Source organism: Polypterus senegalus, chromosome 4 (genome assembly GCF_016835505.1).
Source record: "Polypterus senegalus isolate Bchr_013 chromosome 4, ASM1683550v1, whole genome shotgun sequence".
NCBI lineage: Eukaryota > Metazoa > Chordata > Cladistia > Polypteriformes > Polypteridae > Polypterus > Polypterus senegalus.
Window position 1 is genome coordinate 1,817,050 of NC_053157.1, and position 24,085 is coordinate 1,841,134.

The 24,085-nt window shown below is 45.7% G+C and overlaps 1 protein-coding gene across 1 annotated transcript in view; it reads left to right on the forward strand.

Annotated features, from left to right (window-relative positions):
* LOC120528517 overlaps positions 1–24,085 on the forward strand; it is a 52,120-nt gene that overhangs the window by 22,394 nt on the left and 5,641 nt on the right. The window contains exons 3-7 of the mRNA XM_039752694.1: positions 1,420–1,495; positions 4,695–4,745; positions 7,959–8,009; positions 16,160–16,198; positions 16,929–16,967. Coding sequence (XP_039608628.1) covers positions 1,420–1,495; positions 4,695–4,745; positions 7,959–8,009; positions 16,160–16,198; positions 16,929–16,967 — 256 coding nt within the window. The remainder of the gene's footprint in view (positions 1–1,419; positions 1,496–4,694; positions 4,746–7,958; positions 8,010–16,159; positions 16,199–16,928; positions 16,968–24,085) is intronic.

Below are 24,085 nucleotides of genomic sequence, written 5' to 3' on the forward strand. Positions count from 1 at the left end.
TGTCACCGTTACGTGAAATGACGCGCCTTCCAAACAATTGTTGAAAAGCTGCCATTGATTGCCAGGCAGTATACAAAGTGGCTTCTTTTATAAGGCGGGTCCCGTTTCTTCAAAATTACACACCCATGAGCAGACGGGACACGATCGTGACGTCCAAACTGGTAACCATGCTGAAATTCTCTTTGCGCAGGTGTCACACTGTCACCATTCTTATAAAAGGCGAACCCTCATTGTGCGCCACTCCACTGCTCCATGATAACTAATGGCAAGGGGTCCTACACGAGGTCCCACTGGTCCCAAACAATTGCCGACACCCCAGGGTCGCCAAGACCCAGTTCCAAAATTTCTCGTTTCCCTGTGCCACCCTGTGTTACAAAATGTACTCTACGGGCCATGGGATGTGACATAAATATGCAGCAGGACAATTGTGAGTCTAAAAAATGGAATTACAATACAATACAATACAGTTTATTTGTTGTATAGCCCAAAATCACACAGGAAGTGCCGCAATGGGCTTTAACAGGCCCTGCCTTTTGACAACCCCCCAGCCTTGACTCTCTGAGAAGACAAGGAAAAACTCCCAATAAAAACCTTGTAGGGAAAAATGGAAGAAACCTCAGGAAAGGCAGTTCAAAGAGAGACCCCTTTCCAGGTAGGTTGGGCGTGCAGTGGGTGTCAAAAGTAGGGGGTCAATACAATACAATATACAGAACAGAACAATTCCTTAAGACAGCATAATAATAAAAATTTTAGAATTACGGTTTAACAGTAGATGATATGACATAATTAGGTTTGGAATTCTCTTCAATGGTGCATCAGTGTGAGAGCACGAGCTGAAGAGTCCAAATATAACATCATCATCATCATCATCATCAGTGGCAGTCTAGGTGGTGAGGCCATCCCAGAATATGTGAAGACTTCCCTAAGCTTAACAAGAGCTTACCTCACTTGTGATGTTCATCCCTCTTTCAAAGAAAACCCCACGAAAAATTAAATCTTTTTATATGTCGCTTACCTCATGTCATTTGTAGTGATGGCTGACAAAAAACTTGAATCTCATGTTTTCTTGTAGAAAAAGAGATAAAAATACAAATCTTATATAACAGAAGCCAATGGTGACCAACGGTGTAGAACAGCAAATGATGTGAAAAACAATAAAAAATAATCTCACGTTACTCTTATCGCATCACCCACATGTCAGTCCTCCAGCTGTGTGCTCAAAACAGGCAAACCACAAGCATTTTTAAGGACAATATTCAATAGACCCTCCCAGAAAAACAGACACGCGGTGAACACAAAACCACCAAGGTGGGCATTCGCCCTACAGACGGAGCTGCTGCGGACCCTCTGGGAGTTGCATGGAAGCTTATTTTAAAGCTGAATTTTCCAAATGTAACTTTTCTTTCTTTTTTGTCTTAGCCACTTCTCAAAAAGCAAGATGAGCAACGTTCTTTGTCTTCTGCTGGGCCTTTTGTCTTCGGCACTTGTGCACACAGTAAGTGTAATGAAGTTAAAACGTAAAACGTATAAACGCAAAGATTCTGAGGTAAAGAGCAGAAAGAAAGAAAGAGCAATAGGTACTCAAAATGTTTTATTGATACAATAAAAATATAAAATAAGGGGTTAATGTATCCTTAGCTGATATAGTAATTAGTATACTTTAATTATAGTGCAACAAGAAAGAACAAAAGAAAGGCATTGTATGATAGATAGATAAATAGATAGATAGATAGATAGATAGATAGATAGATAGATAGATAGATAGATAGATGTGAAAGGCACTATATGATAGATAGATAGATAGATAGATAGATAGATAGATAGATAGATAGATAGATAGATAGATAGATAGATAGATAGATAGATAGATAGATAGATGTGAAAGGCACTATATGATAGATAGATAGATAGATAGATAGATAGATAGATAGATAGATAGATAGATAGATAGATGTGAAAGGTGCTATATGATAGATAGATAGATAGATAGATAGATAGATAGATAGATAGATAGATAGATAGATAGATAGATAGATAGATGTGAAAGGTGCTATATAATAGATAGATAGATAGATAGATAGATAGATAGATATGAAAGGCACTATATAAAAGATAGATAGATAGATGTGAAAGGCACTATACAGTAGACTATTAATGTTCAATATGAAACATGCTATTTAATACAAATGAATAAGGTTTTACTGTAAATGTATCCATCATGAAAGGCACTATATACTACAGTACAAAATAATAGTTTTGTAAATTGGCCACTTATGAAAGGTGCCATATAAAATATCAGAAAAGAAAGAAATGACTCAATAGTTTTGCAATTATACCTATCATTAAAGACATTATATAAGAAAGAAAGAAAGAAAGAAAGAAAGAAAGAAAGAAAGAAAGAAAGAAAAGTTGCTGCATGGTGGGGCTGCAGTTTTCAGCAGAATCTGAAGCCTTCTGGTCTCATGGCCCCCAGTGCTGGTGCCCACCCCACACTACACGAGAGTTGGACTGGATGGGTGAGTCTGTGCCCACCACAGGGCTTTCAGAGTTTGTTCCCGGCTCTTGTGATAGCTCAGCTTACTGTGACCCTGTGCCAGAAAAATCAGGTGTAGAAAAGGAAGAAGCATAGAAGAACATTTGGTGCTGAAAGGGGCTCTTGATGTACAAGTGGTCTTCGTGGTGCTCACATAGATTCATCCCACCCTGACAAACTGAAGACCTTCAACAGATCAAGGAGATGAGTTTCAAGCACCCCTTTGCTCTTCCCGTCCTCGGGTGGTCCTGACACCACCAGTCACTTCTCCTCATCTTTTCCTATGAGGGGTTGCGCTGCCTGGACGCTGTTTGTAAGGCAGAACTGCAAGACGTCTGCTGCTCCCGACTGAGGGTCTCCTGCATAGCGTAGTTCACTCGTCTCTTCACTGACATTTTTCACGGCTCTCCTGCATGGCACTTTAAATCAAACCTTCTGCTGCTGTGATGATTCCGGGCCCATTACACTTCCATGAGTCCTAACGAGAATATTCGTCCGGCTGGTCCTAACCCCTCTAAGGTCTGCTCCTGCTTCTCATCCTGACCCCCTGCAGTCTGCATATTCGGCACGTAGATTGAAAATATTAAGTGTGAATCATTAACTTAATTATTTTATGGTGAATGGCGGTTCTACTTTTTTCAGTGTACGATGGCAGCGCATATTATAATTATGCCTGCTCAGATTATTGTATTCACCATTAACGATGACCATCTATAGCCTGTGGTGGTGAATGATGTGCCAAACCATACCTCCTGTTCAAGGAAACGTACAGCTAAACTGTCCCTTGTGCTGGCCCGTCAGCTCCTCTCCCAAATGCCTTCACCTCATTCACCAGAAAAGGAAATTAATTTGTCCAGAAATGAACCCGGGCTCACCTGACTTTCTCCATGCTTCCCCTCTTGCCTTTTCCTTTTATGGCGTCTGCTCCTCTTCTCTCTCCTCACCTTTTTACCCGCCACACATTTACATAAGGTTGGCTCCTCCCCCTACAGCCTGTTTGGACAGGTGCTCCCCTCCCCTTATTGGCCGGGATTACGCATTCAGCAATTCCACCCATAACAGGAATGGGAAAGGTGCAAACTGGCAGTGACACCCACACATATTCAACACGACTGTTACAAAGCGTATGGGTAGTTTGAACACACACAAGGCAGCGGGAGATTCGTTTGGGCAGAGGGAGTGACAACTGACGAAATTCACCAAAGGACGCTGATATTGGAGCGTGGAGAGCCAGGACGTACCTGACATACCTGGGGGACCACCGTGGTCAAGTCGGCAATGTTTCCTGTGAACGAGTCCCCTCATCTCTCCTTCTGCTTCTTCGTACTTCTTGTTGTGTTCTTTGATCCAACATTCAGAGTGATTTGTCTTGGTGTCGATGCCTTGGCGATCTTTTTAATTTCTTCCCTTTAAGTCAGTCCGTGTCTTTTCAAAAGAAGAATAAATACTCAGGTCACCTGTGTCACATTGTGGCAAATTGTAAAGCAGAAAAACGTGAAATTGACTTTGGTTTTGTCACATCTGTTATTCATCACTGTCAAGAACTCCGCAAAACGGACAACCATTCTGAAAATGACATCAAGAAAGAGAAATACGATAAATCAAATTACAAACGGTTAGAAGTCCACCATAAATGATAAGTGCACAATACTGAGGGACCTTACAGAGGATTCAATAAAAATACTGCAGGAGTCGCCTTCCATTGGGACCACCATATGAGTTACGGCACAAGGAAGTGACTGGCAGAGGGGAAGCCATGGCGTAGTGGTGGGGGCCTAAAAGGGGCTTCAGAAGCAAAGATTTTTACTGCTTGACTTCAAAAAAAGATCTCGCTGACTTTGGTTGACATTTTGGATTTGTCACTTGGCTTCCTTTGGCTCACATGTTTATGACGGATTAGGGAGAGTCCTGACGATGATCTCCGAGCTGCTCAAAAACTTCAGGGTCACTTCTTAAAAGCAAACGTAAAAACATCTGACATTTGTACCACCTGCATGGGGCTCTCGGGACTTCAGGGAGAGAATATTAATAAAAGCAAAAGGATTAAAGTTAATAAATGTGGGGCCTAACAGCGAGTGGGGAGGCACGGTGGGTGGGCTCCTATTCCAACTGTTTGTAATCACATCCATCTTAACTAGAAGGCTTGTCTGCTTCCTTCCAGACCCTCAGCAAACACCACCTCAAACGGAGGGACCACTCTGCCAGTCACGAGGTGAGAAACCTGTCTGTTAATCTTAGCTGTCTTAATTCTATCCATGTATTATATAGTACCTTTCATGTCTGTCTATCTATCTTTCTATCTATTATATAGTGCCTTTCATGTCTATCTATCTATTATTATATAGTGCCTTACAATCTATCTATCTATCTGTCTACCTATTATATAGTGCCTTTCTATCCATCTGTCTATTATATAGTGCCTTTCATATCTATCTATCTATCTATCTATCTATCTATCTATCTATCTATCTATTATATAGTGCCTTTCATGTCTATCTATCTATCTATCTATCTATCTATCTATCTATCTATTATCTACCAGGCCCAGATAATATTTATCCTCGTGTTCTTAAGGAGGCTAGCGAGTTCAGATATAAACCCTTGACACATATTTTTAGGAAGTCACTGTGCACTGGAGAGATTCCAAAGGACTGGAAATGGCAAATATCATCCCATTATATAAAAAGGGTGACAGGGCAGATCCAAGCAACTATAGGCCAGTAAGCTTAACAAGCATCACAGGAAAATTAATGGAAGGAATTATTAAGGATAAGATTGAGCAACACATGACAAGGACAGGACAGTCAGCATGGGTTCAGAAGAGGGAGGTTGTGTTTTACTAACATGTTGGAATTCTATGAGGAGGCAACAAAAGGATACGATCAAAGTGGAGCTTATGATATTATTTATCTGGACTTTCAGAAAGCATTTGATAAGGTGCCACATGAGAGGTTGGGCATCAAGTTAAAAGAAGTGGGAGTTCAGGGTGATGTTTTTAGATGGGTGCAGAATTGGCTCAGACACAGGAAGCAGAGGGTGACGGTGCGAGGAACCTCATCATTACTGGCCGATGTTAAGAGTGGTGACCAGCAGGGGGCAGTGCTAGGGCCGCTGCTATGTTTAATATATATAAATGATTTAGATAGGAATATAAGTAACAAGCTGGTTAAGTTTGCAGATGATACCAATACAGGTGGATTAGCAGATAATTTGGAATCCGTTATATCATCACAGAAGGACTTGGATAGCATACAGGCTTGGGCAGATTTGTGGCAGATGAAATTTAATGTCAGTAAATGTAAAGTATTACACATAGGAAGTAAAAATATTAGGTTTGAATACACAATGGGCGGTCGGAAAATCGAGAGTACACCTTATGAGAAGGATTTAGGAGTCATAGTGGACTCCAAGCTATCAACTTCCAAACAGTGTTCAGAAGCCATTAAGAAGGCTAACAGAATGTCAGGTTATATAGCACGATCTGTGGAGTACAAGTCACAGGAGGTTATGCTCAACCTTTATAATGCACTGGTGAGGCCTCATCTTGAGTACTGTGTGCAGTTTTGGTCTCCAGGCTACAAAAAGGACATAGCAGCACAAGAAAAGGTCCAGAGAAGAGCGACTAGGCTGATTCCAGGTCTACAGGGGATGAATTAGGAGGAAAGATTAAAAGAGCTGAGCCTTTACAGTTTAAGCAAAAGAAGATTAAGAGGTGACATGATTGAAGTGTTTAAAATTATGAAGTGAATTAGTACAGTGGATCGAGACTTGTATTTTAAAATGAGCTCATCAAGAACACGGGGACACAGTTGGAAACTTGTTAAGGTAAATTTCACAAACATTAGGAAGTTTTTCTTTACACAAAGAACGATAGACACTTGGAATAAGAGACCAAGTAGTGTGGTAGACAGTAAGACGTTAGGGACTTTCAAAACTCGACTTGATGTTTTCTTGGAGGAAGCAAGTGGATAGGACTGGCGAGCTTTGTTGGGCTGAATGGCCTGTTCTCGTCTAGATTGTTCTAATTCTAATTCTAATTCTAATTCTATCTATCTAGTGATTATATAGTGCATTTCTATCTATCTATCTGTTATATAGTGCCTTTCATGTCTGTCTATCTATCTATCTTTCTATCTATTATATAGTGTCTTTCATGTCTGTCTATCTATCTATTATTATATAGTGCCTTACAATCTATCTATCTGTCTGTCTACCTATTATATAGTGCCTTTCATGTCTATCTATCTATCTAGTGATTATATAGTGCATTTCTATCTATCTATCTATTATATAGTGCCTTTCATGTCTATCTATATATCTATCAATTATATAGTGCCTTTCTATCTATCTGTCTATCATTCAGTGCCTTAGGGTTGAAGTGAGGGCTTTGGGATGACAACTCCAGACACTTGATGTCCACCTGATTTAGCCATTCCAGTTCCAGCCTTGATGCGTGTTGAGGGTCTTTGTCATGTTGGAAAACCCCCTTGTGTCTGTGGTTTAGCCTTATAGCTGGTGGTTTGAGGTTAAGCTCTCATGTAATCCTCCTTCTTCTTTATTCCATCCACCCAGTTTAATGCAGCCCCCCACCCCAGTGTATGAAGCTGCCTACCACTACTATGCTTCACAGAAGGCTGAGTGTCCTTTGGGTTGAATGTCTCACATTTTCTCCTCCTAACATACCTCTGGTCACTGTAGCCATACAACTCCATCTTTGCCTCATCTGACTATAAAACGTTCCTCCCAAAGGCTTTTCCTTTGTCCATGTGGTCAGCCACAAACTTTAGTCGAGTCTGAAGGTGTCACTTTTGAAGCAGGGGCTTCTTTCTTGGACAGTGGTCTTTCAGCCCATAGCTCTTACATGAGTGGATGGAAATTTTTCACCCCAACTGGACTGCATCAGCCCCTAAGTGGGTTTCCTAATCATTTTTGTTTTCATGACCCAATCTTTGCCTTTCCAGTGTCCTCGATTGTCAATGTGGTTCCCCTTAGATAATTGAGGACAATTGTCAGAGGGAGGGGCTAATCAAGGATGATTGTTAGAGATATGTTGATTGGTTAATGGCTCTGCAGCAACCCACCGCGACCCCATTTGAAAAGTGTTTGCAACCAGTTACCATTAAATGTAGCAGTAACTCAGGACCCAATAGTTGCAACTTATGCCCGACTCCCCATAGTTTAAGACACCCTGATCTAAAGTATTGCCTGCTATAACAGTTTCTTGCCAGTAGATGGCGCTGTTTTTTTCTTGGCTGAGGTAATTCTGCGTTTTGATTTTTTTCTTTTCTCCTCTTGTGGTTGTTGGTTTGGAGTTGTGCTTGAAGTATAAATATGGAGAGTTGCCTTCAAGGCTGCTAATCGTCTCACTCAGTGAACGCCTTCACGTGTTTTGTAATTACGTTTTCTTTCTTCTGGCTGTTCTTAGGTGCCGTTCTTCTTCCAGCCTTTCCAGCCCGGCGTCCCAAATCGAATGCAGGTGGGTTACTGAAAAGCAGCGAATCTGATGAGTTGTTTGAAATTCCTGGCCTGTACCGTGCTGTCCAACTTTAATGTTTTATTTATTTATTTATTTTTTGTATAAACGCCTCTGCAGTTCTTCTTCTATCGTTTTGAGACGCAAAGAATTCAAATTGTTTTCAGAAAGTTCATTTTTTAATCCTGTCTTTGCTTCCCGTTTTGGCTACCAGTATGTTGAGTTCCTGTTTCTCTGTCTCCGTGGAGATTTCCCCCAGAATTCCCAGGGGTGCACACATTTATGACGTCAAATTGGCGACGGTTCAAAGGATCTGGATAAACCTGGTCTGGGTGAATCCTAACTTAGTTCTGCTGTTGCTTTTGACTCTGAATTTTCTGATCGCATTTTGGCCTTTGATGAAAGATCTCCTTGCCCGCCGGTTGTCGCCTTCAGCCCGTTCTTCGACTTACGACTCTCCTAGATTTTCATTTCCGTTCCGCTCTCTCTGTTGAGAGTCAGCGTAGCCCGACCTTGACTGTTTTTATTACTTTCCCTAACTAAAATTTTGTAAATGTTTTAGAACTGAATCCAAAACTGGGAGACACCCTGTGCTGTGAGCCACCATCTTATATAGTAAGGCTGTTACTGTTAATGGTGTATATAATCATCTAAAGTGGACGATGTTCAAAAGATACGTCAGCATTAAGAAATATTCAGTCCTTGACCCCTCTTCAGGATGATGGATGTCCCACAGGGCAGCTCGATCAACTGAGTCGAATGCTTTGCGAAAATCGACAAAGGCTGCAAAGAAACTCTGCTGATATTCGCGTTTGCGCTCCATGAGAGCCCTCAGTGCCAGGATGCGGTTGATGGTCGACTTCTTAGGCATAAAGCCAGACTGTTCTGGTCACTGGTAGGTGAGCAAGTGATCACGGATCCTATTGAGGACGACCCTTACCTGGCACAGAGAGCAGTGTTTATCCCCCTGTAGTCGCTGCAATCCAGGTGATCACCCTTCCCTTTCCAGATAGGGACAACAAGTCCCGTTTTCCAGTCAGTTGGGATGATGCCAGTCTCCCAAATGGAAGCAAAGATTGCTTGCAATGCCAGGTCAGAACAGCCTTACCACCAGCCTGGAGAAGTTCACCCACAGATACCACAGATCCCTGCAGCTTCCACCCCCAAGCTGGTTCATCACCTGTGCCATCTCAGTGAGTGCTTGCATGGACTGGGTGGTGGGCAAGGTCGTGGGGTCTAGCGGCTGTGGGGCATCAGTTGGTGAAGTGAGATTCACGGATCTTGACTTTGCTGATGCTGTGATCTTCAATGTAGGATCCGATTGGGGGTCTTGAGAGACTGAATGAGGGGTCTGAGTGTCTGGGCTTGTGAGGGTCCTGATAAACACCAAAGAGCCAGGCCTTTAATGACCTCTTGGGCACGGCCATCAGCAGTGTGTCTCATCATTGAGAGGTTTACTTACCTCAGCAGTGACATTCATGTGACTCTGGTGACTCTTCCTATGAAGTCAGTAGACGGATTGGGAGAGCATGGGGGGTCATGAGGTCATTGGAAAGGGGTATGTGGCGCTCCTGATATCTGTAAAAGGGCGAAGGTCCAAGTCTTTAGAGTCTTGGTGCCCCCTGTTTGTGAGACATGGACGCTATCCAGTGACCTGAGACGAAGACTGGACTCATTCACGTGTGTCACTTCAGAGAATCCTAGGGGACTGCTGGTTTGAGTTTGTGTTGCTCATGGAGTCCTGAATGAGGCACATGACCTGCATTGTGAGGGAGCGTCAGTTACGGCACTACGGCCACCTGGCGCCATTACCCGAGGGTGATCCGGCTCATAAGATCCTCATTGTTGGGGACCCGAGTGGCTGGACCAGGCCAAGGGGTCACCCACGTAACACCTGGCTGCGGCAGATAGAGGGTCTTTTCCGGTTGGTGGGACTGGACCGCATGTCTGCCCGGGGGGATGCCAACCGGGATCCTGAGCTGTTCTGTTGTGTGGTGGGCGCGGCGATGTGCTGTACCAGTGCAGGCTCCCCAACTTGATTTGGCTTGACTTGACCCCTATTCCGCCCTCTCTGCCCACGATAGTTGGATTGCTTAAATATGCAAGTGTATTGCAATCCAGGATCCAATGTTTACATGAAAGGTGACCAGCTGCTCGTTTTTGTGATCCCTTTTTCCCCAACCTTCCTACCCACAGTGCCATATCGTGATCCCTGGTATGATAAACGCACACAAAAAAGAAAAGGAAATCAGAAAGAGGATGATTATGCATAGTCCGTGGGAAACGACAATGAATCCGGTCTTACAGTTGACGTTGTGTGATGTGGGAAAAACAAACGGCCAGCAGACGAATATGGCCGCCATCTCTCTATCCTTAAGAATTCAAAAGCGAGTCCGACTCACCGATGGGAGCACCCAGAGAACCCCTGGGCAGTATAACGAAACCCTTGCCTCTTTTCGGAGATTCGCCACCCACAAATAGCTGACGTCCCTGGGTGAAGTTCTTCTTAGGCTTAGATAGATGAACAAACTCCTTACCTTCTGCTTCTCTTTTTTTTTTTCTTTTCTTCTTTTGGTCAGCTGTTCCCCTTAAAAAAAAAAAAACAATTTCTCATTTCCTGATTGGGTCGTCATAGAAACATGACGCCTGCCTGCCCTAAGCAGCTGGACTCCTTACCAGGCAGGGTCCGCCCAGACTCAGGTCGGGTTAATACGACGTGCGCTCCAGCGGACTCTTTAGCTAACCCAGGCGCTGTACTGTTTATACTCGCGCGTGTACTTTACGTAAATCTGGAAGATTCCACCAGGTGGCAGTGTCATCACGGTGAGAAAATGATCGGCTTCGCTGTGTTGTGAATTGCCTGAAACATCCATTATATTCTGAGGACACCTTACCGCAATATGTCTGAAAAGGATGTTTAATGATTACATCCATCAATACGGGGATGCGGCCAATCCAGCAAGCATCGAGCGCAAGAAAGAAACAAAATCCCTGGACGGGGCATCAACTCATCGCAAGGTGAACACAAGCACACACACACACACACACACACACACTGGCGTCATTTTAGTGTCACCAAATCCCCAAAACTTTATGTCTCTGGAAGGAAACCGGAGCACACGGTGGAAACCCACCAGGAAAACATGCAAACTGCAGGCAGGGAACACCAGGGACACGACTCCCTGTGAGACAACAGCGCTACCTCTCTGCCACCGTGCCACCCAAATGTGTAATTATTAACAGTGTTCATTATTTAAATGAAGTTAACGATTTATCTGTAAAATGTAACATACTTACCTTAATGCATTTCACCATGAAAGTGATATCAAGTATAAATCTAAGGCTTCTGAATGTGCAGAGAGCTGAAATATCGTAACTGTCATGAGTTCTGTGTGGCGATTGCTGCTGTCAGAAGCCCCAGAAGCGCATAGCGATTAACAACTGGGTCGGTTTGAAGATGACGTTTACGAAGGTCTAATGTAATGATAAAGTAAACTTCGAGGTTAAAATGGACATTTCAAGATTAAAGCCGAAATCTCCACTTCAATCACAAAACACAACAACTTTTCAGCAAGTTCTTATTTTTTTCCTCTGCCGCTCAAATACGCCGCCGTACATTCTGATTATGTTGTGAAGGTACAAAAAAAAAAAAAAGAAAACGGCGCAGAAGATGGTATGTGAGACTTTTAAAACGTGTCGTATCACCACGAATGCATTTGTATGTCGCCATTTGCTTCATCACATCGAACCATTCATCAATCTCAAAGCGGCTTTCTGTCACGTGTAGATAGTAAACAGAGGCTCTGACGTCACATTCCGACTTTTAGCACACTGCGCCCCCCGACTTTTTGCTGGTATTGCAACTCGCGCACGCGCCACGTTAATTTCTGTTGTCAACTATAATGCCTAAAGGGATATTCCTTTATTATCATCCAGTCCCTATAATATGGTGACAGGCAAACCCGACGACGGTAGTGCGATGTAGGCCTGCCACATAAGACGGTTGTTACAAACTGGCTTTTGGCTTTGCTTTGTTTAAACTTGAAAACACATATTGAGGCTTTCAGCACAGATAATGGAAGTTTCAGTTCAGGCCCCTATACGCTCAGAGCTAACGGAATGTTCTTAATGTTAGCCCGGTGTGGCGAGAGCCCAGCTCTTTGACTGAAGTGTGGCACTTCGAAGGAAGAATCAGCTGTCAGACGGGTGGGCACTGAGGGCAGAGAGTCTTCTCACCGTTCTGGACGTCATGTACATCTAGTGCTCCTCGGGACCCTTTCCCCACCTAATGTAAACTTGATATAATACGATAGCGGACAGGTGCAGTTTGTCTCAGAAAGGCGTTTATTCCGGAATGGCCATTCCCAATTAAACTCTGCCCGTAACCCCAAGCACTTTACGGCAAACAAGCAGACGCTGTCGTAAAATGAGCACATCGCAGACGTAACAGGTGTGTGCGGTGATTGAGATTAAGAAATGGAACCTAAACACTCAAGCGGAATCCCACGGACAAGAAGTTTTCATTTTTCCAACAGTTTTGCTAATTTTTTTTTTTTCACGTATTATCGCCCGTTTTTCCGTATTTTGTGTGAACCGTTTGCTTAGGAAGTCACTAAAATCTTTCAAATGAAGACACCTGGACGGTACCGTACCGTGAGTCAAACTACCTGCTGGAGCGCCTATCTGCTTGTTGCATTTCAACGATTTGGAACTCTTTGGAAACCCTCAGCTGTGATGATGTCATGTGTGTCACATGCCGAGAGTGACAGATGGCGCTGCTGTCACCATTACCCAGCTGAGACGCCTCCGTAATAGAAGGACAGGGGGAGGGCGCTGTCACCCCGGAACTGCTATTTGGCAGCCCCTCCTGGGATTGCAATGGCCCCTTGAAGTCCCAAAAGACTATATGGGATTTGGTATTGGTCGGCTCAGCCCTGTTGGGTTCTGGAGATGCCACCAGGGGGAGCTGTGGGAGCTGCAGAGCCCTACTTTGGGGTTCCACCACACCTGGGAGTAATTCCAGATCTCCTTTACGAGCCACCTGGAATACTCCTGGGTGTGGCTTAAAGGGTGCCAACGTCTCACAGAGACAAGCCAGAGGCGGGAGGAAGAGGGACGACGACGATGAGGAGGAGGAGGAGGAGGAGGAAGAAGAAGAAAAGGAAGAAGTGCCCCCCCCCCAAATGATAAATGTCTTTGTACAGAGACTTGTGCCTGTGATTGTTGTGTCGGCTGTTTGGGGGGGCCGTGTACCCCTCTGGCTGGGCTTCACATCTTTTGTTTTATGACCTTTCGTTCATTTTTGATTCTTTTGTTTACATTCATATTTCTTGTGCTTATTATTTATATCCTTTTTGTTTTTTTATTTTGTTCCTTGTATCAAAGCCCCATGTGTGTTTTGGGTGGTCCCCCCTGCCAATCACCAACAGGGACTGTCCTCTGCCCCCTGAACCCGGAGGGTCTCCCACAGTTGTTGGTGGTTCATTTGTGATGCGCCAGGGAGTTCTTTGGTGTGTTTGTGCTACGCTTTGTACTTTTTATGAAATATTGGATTTTTTGGACATTTCGCTCTGTTTTTTTGCTTTTTTTTTTTTTTTGCTTTGCTGTATTGGGACTTGTCTGCCTTTGGATTGTCTTGTGTCTCCGACGTTTCCATTTTGCCATTGTGCTCCACAGAGCGTCTTTGTTTGTCGAAGGATACTCTAAATCTTGTACTTGTCGTTTGACTAGCTGGGTTCAATATTCGCTATTGGTGGTGCTTTCTAAGTGCAGACCACCAGATCCCCTCTCCATTGAGTCAGTGGTCTCTTTCTATGATGCGTCAGGGAGGACCCCTGTTTAAGATTAGGATTGGGGGAGGAGCTATCTGACTCAAGCCAAGCACACACCAGGTGACAAAAACCTGCAATCCAATTGGCTGTTCAGCGGAGCTGCGGAGGTCTGCAGTTGGACCCCTCTCATGTTTCAGAAGTCCAAGTTCACAGGCGCAACCAGAAGCAACATGACAGCATCCATAAGAAAAATCCACAAGATGGCGGAAGATCAAAAATAAATGAAAGTACAGAACTTTAATGGAAGATTAAGAAAAACAAACGGACCAAACCACACAAAACAGGTGACGACAGAGGGACCTTTAAAATGACATTTTGGAGGGAGGAGGTGGCGGCTCTGAGGCGCTGCTATCCGGAAGGTGGCCGATTCAAATCTCATTACTGCCAGAGAGGATCCTACTCTGTTGGGCTCTTAACCTGAAAATTGTTCCAGGGGTCCTGGGCAATGGCTGACCCTGCACTCTGACCTCCTGAGGTCATGCAAAAAGGACAATATAATAAAGTGCATCAAATAAAAAACAAAAAGCTTTCAGATACGCCAAAAAACTCTCCCAGTAGAGCCTTCCTTCCCTTCCTTTTCCTATGAAGGTCTGACCCTCGGTTTGGGTTTGTCTTCGTCTCTTCGGTCCCGCGTCACACATGATGTCACCCCTCCAGTGATTTTCAGTCATGTAATCTTAGCGTGTCCTGGATGGTCACGGCAGGTAAATTTTTACTGAGTAAACGCGTGAAATGGAAGCCCAAAGAAAATTTTAAAAACGTGGAGATCAACTCCAAACAAGAGAGACAAGAATCAAAAGTCAAAGACGGAGAAGGAGGTCAAAGCAAACGAAACCCGCGAGGAGCAGACATGGTCACGAGAAGTTCTTTTAGATAGAAGCGTCCAAATTGACAGATTGGGACCTCCAGATGACTTTTTATCCCATCGTGCAGATTACCCACAGGTCATGACCCGGAAGGCCACACCCCTTAGAAACACGGGAGGAGGCGCTGACGACTGTTACACAAAATGGTGGGCAAGAAATTAGAAAAAAAAATTGGGTAATCAATAAGGAGTCCTGCGGTGGGCTGGCGCCCTGCTCGGGGTTTGTTTCCTGCCTTGCGCCCTGTGTTGGCTGGGATTGGCTCCAGCAGACCCCCGTGACCCTGTAGTTAGGTTATAGCGGGTTGGATAATGGATAGATGGATAAGTAGTCATGCAAAAACCTGCTCATGACAGGACACCGGTGACCAGCAGTGAGAGCGACAGGGGCTCAGCCAGAGCGCTCCAACACATGGCGCCATCAGGTCGTAGAGGGTCTCTGGTGTGCGTGAGAGGTACCAACCAATGAGCAGACCTCCCATCACATCCGATATTATTACCAAAATTTGAGTTTTGCTTGACATCCACACTACTGCCACCAACCCAGTTGTTCCTGTGTCCCCTGATGCTCCCCTGTCAGCTTGTGACAACCTTTCTGATTTTCTTGTAGACAAGGTTGCTGTTATCAGAGCTCACATTGTGCCCGCTGCTCGTGACGTGTCTGTCCCTTTGACTTGCTCTGCTGTCCTCACTCAGTGTGAGCCACTCTCTCTCTCTCTCTCTGCCCAGGTCCATTGAGACCTCCAAATTGTCCTGCTGACGTTGTCCCCTCAATCTGATTGGCTGTTAAGACCCTTCTGGCTCCACCCCCCAGATATCATCATTGCTCAAACTGGAGCCCCCACCCCGTGGACCAAGAGAAGTGATGTCTGGGTGGGTGTCAACCCCTGTTGTGATGCGGGGGGTCTGTCCCAGCAAATGAGTTCAGTTCTTGTCACCTGATTATGTAAATGCACTTCCGTAATGTGCCCGGTCACTGGACGTCTGGAGCTCACACATCCGTAATGATACCAGACATGCCGTTCAAGAACAATTCATATTGTGCAGTAATAAATATATATTAGGAATAAATATTACGAAGTCATTCGCTTCTTTTACATAATAACACAATTAAAAAATGGTTTGGAGTGGCTGGAGTAAACGTCCCCAAGGGTGACCACTCGGTGGACATTTTTAGGTAAGGCTTTATATAAGTGACGCTGTCCTTGTTGTCAACTGAATGGCTTCCCTGGTCATTGTTTTAAGGTTTGCCTGTGATTTGGAAGTCGCTTTGGATGAAAGCTTCCATTGAACGAAAAAATGACGGCTAAAAATGGGAGCTCTGTGGTTATGTTATATTATGGGATGGTTAATTGATAGCTGAATGAACAAGCCGTCCAGTAGATTTTATTGAAATAACTGTTGGTGAATTAAAGGAAGACGTAATTTATTTAACCCTTTTATTATCTATGTTTCAATAGACGTTTGGAATAAATCCTCCGATTCAACAGCAGACTGTGGTAAATTATCATCTTTTTCTTTTGGAAATTAGAATATTTTGTGGCAAAAGAGTCAATCACAATGCATTGTAGTGTATCTGTCACTCCAACAGATGGCGCATCACAAACATTAGTAGCAAAGAAAGGTGAAGGCTTGAAATCAATGTAGACCTCAGCATTGAACGTATGCAGTGCACCATCTACTGAAATGTATTTTGTAATGGATGTAGGAATAAATGGCATTGCATTTGCCACTCCAACAGATGGCGCATCAGAAACTGTGGCAGTAATGAAAGTTGATGGGTTGAAATCATGTAAACCTCAGCATTGACTGTTTGCAATGTACCATCTACTGAAATGTATTTTGCAATGCACATAATATTAAAAGGCATTACATTTTCCATTCCAACTATGGCGCATCCCAAATTTTGGGAGTAATAAAAGGAGTTTAGGGGTCTGAAGACTTTCTGAAGGCTCTGTAGATGATGCTGTCCTATCACTAATTCAATGGCTTCCCTGATCATAATTTTAATGTTTGTCTGGGATCAGAACGTCGCTTTGGATTAAAGCTTCTATTAAATGACCTCAAGCACTTCTGTTATGTTTGTATTTATAAACCTATAAAACAAATTACTGCCTAATGAATATCTCAATAAGTAAGATGTCTGCCACATTTCAGCGAGATTCCTTTTATTGACTTGATAAAGAATTTGTGTTTCTTTAATCTTTTCTTATCTTTCTATCTTTATAGATGTTTGGCGTAAATCCTCCGATTCCACAACAGACTCTGGTAAAGTATCTTCTTCTTCTTTTTGAAATTAATTTTTTGTGGCAAAAGAGTCAGAATTTGTGGACCCCTCTTCAAATAAAGTGATGTGATGAGCCGTGAAGACCCTGAGTGGCAGAGCGGCTGCTGATTGTGCCTCCAAAGTGCAGGGACTCGGGTTCAAACCAGCAGCCCAGTCGCCGGCGCCAGTGAGTCGGACATTTAGGATTTTCTCTGCTCTGACAGGGGAGGCCACTTTGTCCTGAAGCAGAAAGACCAAAATATCAGAAGGTCTGCGGACCCTCCAAGGTGGACATTACAAAGTGTCAGTTCAAGTTTACTGTCATGTCTACTCAGTGCTGGGAAATTGTCATTTGTATGTCACCTCATAAAAAAAAATAAATAAGAGTAGATAAGCAAACAACAATCACACACACACGTATGTATACACTGTAGCGTGGCGGACATGCGTCCCGACTGGGATGGGGTGCGGTGTCTTTCCCAGCCAGAATGTCATTACACAGGAATTACGTGGATGGAGGTGAAGGTCAGCTGGGTTGGTTTCCGGTCCTAATCCCAGTTGGGGAGTCAGCATAATGGACAGACTTATTGGGGACAATTCACCAAACAACATGATCTGTGGTAGTGTGCCTTTGGGACAGTCCCAGACTGGGATTTGTAGTTCAGAAGGGCAGGGCCACCATTTCAGGTCCTTGGGTGCCACCAGAGGGCACTATTTAAAGAAGACTTCAAAGTTTTTGCTAAGCTTTCATATGGCCCAGATTGTCAGATACAAAAGGTGGCACCTCATGTCTCTCAGAGGGTCAGGGTTGAGAAGACATTGGACGAGAGGGAGAAGGAGAAGGAATTGCTGTAACTGTACGGTGCAGTGAGATATCTAAGCTGTCGAGGAACTTTGAGGGAATAAACACACTGCCGTGCTGGCGCCCCCTTGTGGTCATCACACACACACACACACACACACACATATATATATACATATATATATACATATATATATATATATATATATATATATATATACACATACATACATACATACATACATATATATATATATATATATACATACATACATATATATATATATATATATACATACATACATATATATATATATATATCCATCCATCCATCCATCCATCTCTTCCGCTTATCCGAGGTCGGGTCGGGGCAGCAGCTTAAGCAGAGAGGCCCAGACTTCCCTCTCCCCGCCACTTCTTCCAGCTCTTCCGGAGAATCCCATGCTTCCCAGGCCAGCCGGGAGACATAGTCCCTCCAGCGTGTCCTGGGTCTTCCCCGGGCCTCCTCCCGTTGGACGCCCGGAACACCTCACCAGGGAGGCGTCCAGGAGGCATCCTGATCAGATGCCCGAGCCACCTCATCTGACTCCTCTTCTCTACTCTGAGCCCCTCCCGGATGACTGAGCTTCTCACCCTATCTTTAAGGGAAAGCCCAGACACCCTGTGGAGGAAACTCATTTCAGCCGCTTGTATTCGCGATCTCGTTCTTTCGTCACTACCCATAGCTCATGACCATAGGTGAGGGTAGGAGCGTAGATCGACTGGTAAATTGAGAGCTTTGCCTTACGGCTCAGCTCCTTTTCACCACGACAGACCGATGCAGAGCCCATCACTGCGGATGCCGCACCGATCCGCCTGTCGATCTCACGCTCCATTCTTCCCTCACTCGTGAACAAGACCCCGAGATACTTGAACTCCTCCACTTGGGGCAGGATCTCTCCCCCAACCCTGAGAGGGCACTCCACCCTTTTCCAGCTGAGGACCATGCTCTGGATTTGGAGGTGCTGATTCTCACCCCAGCCGCTTCACACTCAGCTGCGAACCGATCCAGAGAGAGCTGAAGATCACGGCCTGATGAAGCAAACAGGACAACATCATCTGCAAAAGCAGTGACCCAATCCTGAGTCCACCAAACCGACCCCTTCAACACCCTGGTTGCGCCTAGAAATTCTGTCCATAAAAGTTATGAACAGAATCGGTGACAAAGGGCAGCCCTGGCGGAGTCCAACTCTCACTGGAAACGGGCTCGACTTACTGCCGGCAATGCGGACCAAGCTCTGACACCGGTTGTACAGAGACCGAACAGCTCTTATCAGGGGTCCGTACCCCATACTCCCGAGCACCCCCACAGGATTCCCGAGGGACACGGTCGAATGCCTTTTCCAAGTCCACAAAACACATGTAGACCGTGGGCAAACTCCCATGCACCCTCCAGGACTCTGCTAAGGGTGAAGAGCTGGTCCACTGTTCCGCGACCAGGACTAAAACCACACTGTTCCTCCTGAATCCGAGGTTCACTATCCGACGGACCCTCCTCTCCAGAACCCCGAATAGACTTTTCCAGGGAGGCTGAGGAGTGTGATCCCTCTATAGTTGGAACACACCCTCCGTCCCCTTTTAAAGAGGGGACCACCACCCCGGTCTGCCAATCCAGAGGCACTGTCCCGATGTCCATGCGATGTTGCAGAGACGTGTCAACCAAGACAGTCCTACAACATCCAGAGCCTTAAGGAACTCCGGGCGATCTCATCCACCCCGGGCCCTGCCACCAAGGAGTTTTTGACCACCTCGGTGACTTCAGTCCCAGAGATGGGAGAGCCCACCTCAGAGTCCCCAGGCTCTGCTTCCTCATTGGAAGGCATGTTAGTGGGATTGAGGAGGTCTTGAAGTACTCCTCCCACCGACCCATAACGTCCCGAAGTGAGGTCAGCAGCGCACCATCCCCACCATATACGGTGTTGACACTGCACTGCTTCCCTCCTGAGACGCCGGACGGTGGACCAGAATCTCCTCGGCCGTCCAAAGTCGTTCTCCATGGCCTCTCAAACTCCTCCCATGCCCGAAGTTTTGCCTCAGCAACAACCGAAGCCGCTCCGCTTGGCCTGCCGGTACCTATCAGCTGCCTCCAGAGACCCACAGGACAAAAAGTCCTATAGGACTCCTTCTTCAGCTTGACGGCATCCCTCACCGGTGTCCACCAACGGGTTCGGGATTGCCGCCACGACAGGCACCACCACCTTGCGGCCACAGCTCCGTCAGCCGCCTCAACAATAGAGGCACGGAACATGGCCCATTCGACTCAATGTCCCCACCTCCCTCGGGGCGGGTTGAAGTTCTGCCGGAGGTGGGAGTTGAAGCTACTTCTGACAGGGGACTCTGCCAGCCGTTCCCAGCAGACCCTCACAACACGCTTGGGCCTACCAGGTCTGACCGCATCTTCCCCACCATCGAAGCCAACTCACCACCAGGTGGTGATCAGTTGACAGCTCCGCCCCTCTCTTCACCCGAGTGTCCAAGACATATGGCCGCAAGTCCGGCGACACGACCACAAAGTCGATCATCGACCTGAGGCCTAGGGTGTCCTGGTGCCAAGTGCACATATGAACACCCTTATGCTTGAACATGGTGTTCGTTATGGACAATCCGTGGCGAGCACAGAAGTCCAATAACAAAACACCGCCGGGTTCAGATCGGGGCCATTCCTCCCAATCACGCCCTTCCAGGTCTCACTGTCATTGCCCACGTGAGCATTGAAGTCTCCCAGCAAAACGAGGGAATCCCCAGAAGGTATGCCCTCTAGCAACCCTCCAGAGACTCCAAAAGGGTGGATACTCCAAACTGCTGTTCGCGCATACGCACAAACAACAGTCAGGACCCTTCCCCACCCGAAGCGGAGGGAGGCCACCCTCTCGCCCACCGGGTAAACCCCAATGCACAGGCTCCAGTGTCGGGGCAATAAGTATGCCCACACCTGCTCGGCGCCTCTCACCGGGCAACTCCAGAGTGGTAGAGAGTCCAGCCCCTCTCAAGGAGATTGGTTCCAGAGTCCAAGCTGTGCGTCGAGGTGAGTCCGACTATATCTAGCCGAACCTCTCACCTCGCAAGCACTAGCTCAGGCTCCTTCCCTTCAGAGAGGTGACATTCCACGTCCCAAGAGCCAGTTTCTGTAGCCGAGGATCAGACCGCCAAGGTCCCCGCCTTCGGCCACCACCCAACTCACACTGCACCCAACCTCCTTGGCCCCTCCCATAGGTGGTGAGCCCATGGGGAGGAGGACCCACGTTACCTCTTCGGCTGTGCCCGCCGAGCCCCATGGGTGCAGGCCCGGCCACCAGGCGCTCGCCATCGAGCCCCACCTCCAGGCCTGGCTCCAGAGGGGGCCCGTGACCAGCGTCGGGCAAGGGAAAACGTTGTCCGTAGTTTTTATTTTCATTGGAGGTTTATTGAACCGCTCTTTGTCTCATCCCTCACCTAGGACCAGTTTGCCTTGGGTGGCCCTACCAGGGGCATAAAGCCCCGGACAACATAGCTCCTAGGATCATTGGGACACGCAAACCCCTCCACCACGATAAGGTGACGGTTCAAGGAGGAGTATATATATTGTGGTCCCCGGCCGGGACGCCCAGGAGAAAGTGAGGAGGGCTTGTGCCTCCTCCAGACCACGAGGGGGCGTCCGTCCTGGTTCTGTTGGGAGCCACGGGTCGAGGGCATGGAAGCCCTACCCTGTAGGGCCCGTGGCCACCGGCAGGCGGCGCCGATGCCGTTCATCCCAGGGCCTCGGCCGGGATGGAGCCCGGCCGGGACGCCTTAGAGGACCGGAGGAGGGCGTGTGCCTCCTCCAGAACGAGTGGGGGCGTCCGTCCTGGTTAGACAGGGGCCTCGGGTACAGGGCTTGGAAGCCCAGCCCTGTAGGGACCCGTGGCCACCGCCAGGTGGCGCCCCAGTGCCTGTTTATTCTGGGAGCCCGGCACTTCCGCCACACCAGGAAGTGCCGGGGGGAAGACGACCGGGGAGACACAGACGGCTTCCGGGTGCGCAGCCGGCACTTCCGCCACACAGGGGTGTGGCCACCGTTAAGTGCCAGGAAGCAGCTGGAGCCCATCCGGCTCCCCATAAAAGGGGCCCCCTCCAGTCAGCAGTGGATGTCGGGTGGAAGTGGACAGAGCTGGAGAGAGGACAGGAGGCGGCCAGGACAAAGGCACAGAGACTGTGGTCCCTGGACTTTGGGGGATTCAGTGCCAAGGGCGCTGGGGTTGTGAGTGCACGTGACTTTTATGATTATTGTATATATTGTAAATAAACGGTGTGTGGGGAGAAAAATATGTTGTCCGTCTGTCTGTGCCGGGGCCAGCGTTCACAATGTATATACATATATATATACATATATATATACATATACACATATATACATATATATATATACACATATATACATATATATACACATATATACATATATATATATATGTACATATATATACATATATACACATATATACATATATATATATATACATATATATACATATATACATATATATATATATACACACATATATATACATACACACATATATATACATATATATATACAGTGGTGTGAAAAACTATTTGCCCCTTCCTGATTTCTTATTCTTTTGCATGTTTGTCACACAAAATGTTTCTGATCATCAAACACATTTAACCATTAGTCAAATATAACACAAGTAAACACAAAATGCAGTTTTTAAATGATGGTTTTTATTATTTAGGGAGAAAAAAAAATCCAAACCTGTGTGAAAATCCAAATCCAAACCTGTGTGAAAAAGTAATTGCCCCCTGAACCTAATAACTGGTTGGGCCACCCTTAGCAGCAATAACTGCAATCAAGCGTTTGTGATAACTTGCAATGAGTCTTTTACGTTGCTCTGGAGGAATTTTGGCCCACTCATCTTTGCAGAATTGTTGTAATTCAGCTTTATTTGAGGGTTTTCTAGCATGAAGCGCCTTTTTAAGGTCATGCCATAGCATCTCAATTGGATTCAGGTCAGGACTTTGACTAGGCCACTCCAAAGTCTTCTTTTTGTTTTTCTTCAGCCATTCAGAGGTGGATTTGCTGGTGTGTTTTGGGTCATTGTCCTGTTGCAGCACCCAAGATCGCTTCAGCTTGAGTTGACGAACAGATGGCCGGACATTCTCCTTCAGGATTTTTTGGTAGACAGTAGAATTCATGGTCCCATCTATCACAGCAAGCCTTCCAGGTCCTGAAGCAGCAAAACAACCCCAGACCATCACACTACCACCACCATATTTTACTGTTGGTATGATGTTCTTTTCTGAAATGCTGTGTTCCTTTTACAGATGTAACGGGACATTTGCCTTCCAAAAAGTTTAGCTTTTGTCTCATCAGTCCACAAGGTATTTTCCCAAAAGTCTTGGCAATCATTGAGATGTTTCTTAGCAAAATTGAGACGAGCCCTAATGTTCTTTTTGCTTAACAGTGGTTTATGCCTTGAAATCTGCCATGCAGGCCGTTTTTGCCCAGTCTCTTTCTTATGGTGGAGTTGTGAACACTGACCTTAAGTGAGGCAAGTGAGGCCTGCAGTTCTTTAGACGTTGTCCTGGGGTCTTTTGTGACCTCTCGGATGAGTCGCCTCTGTGCTCTTGGGTTAATTTTGGTCGGCCGCCACTCCTGGGAAGGTTCACCACTGTTCCATGTTTTTGCCATTTGTGGATAATGGCTCTCACTGTGGTTCGCTGGAGTCCCAAAGCTTTAGAAATGGCTTTATAACCTTTACCAGACTGAGAGATCTCAATTACTTCTGTTCTCATTTGTTCCTGAATTTCTTTGGATCTTGGCATGATGTCTAGCTTTTGAGGTGCTTTTGGTCTACTTCTCTGTGTCAGGCAGCTCCTATTGAAGTGATTTCTTGATTGAAATGGTGTGGCAGTAATCAGGAAATTGAACTCAGGTGTGATACACCACAGGTAGGTGATTTTTAACAAGGGGCAATTACTTTTCACACAGGGCCATGTAGGTTTGGATTTTTTCTCCCTAAATAATAAAAACCATCATTTAAAAACTGCATTTTGTGTTTACTTGTGTTATATTTGACTAATGGTTAAATGTGTTTGATGATCAGAAACATTTTGTGTGAAAAACATGCAAAAGAAGAAGAAATCAGGAAGGGGCAAATAGTTTTCACACCACTGTGTATATATATTATATGTAATGTTATATATATTGTAAAGCCCAAGGGTGTGTGCAGGCACCCTAATTCGACACAGACGGGCACAGAGACGGGTTTGGCACACACACACACAGTTTATTTACAGTTC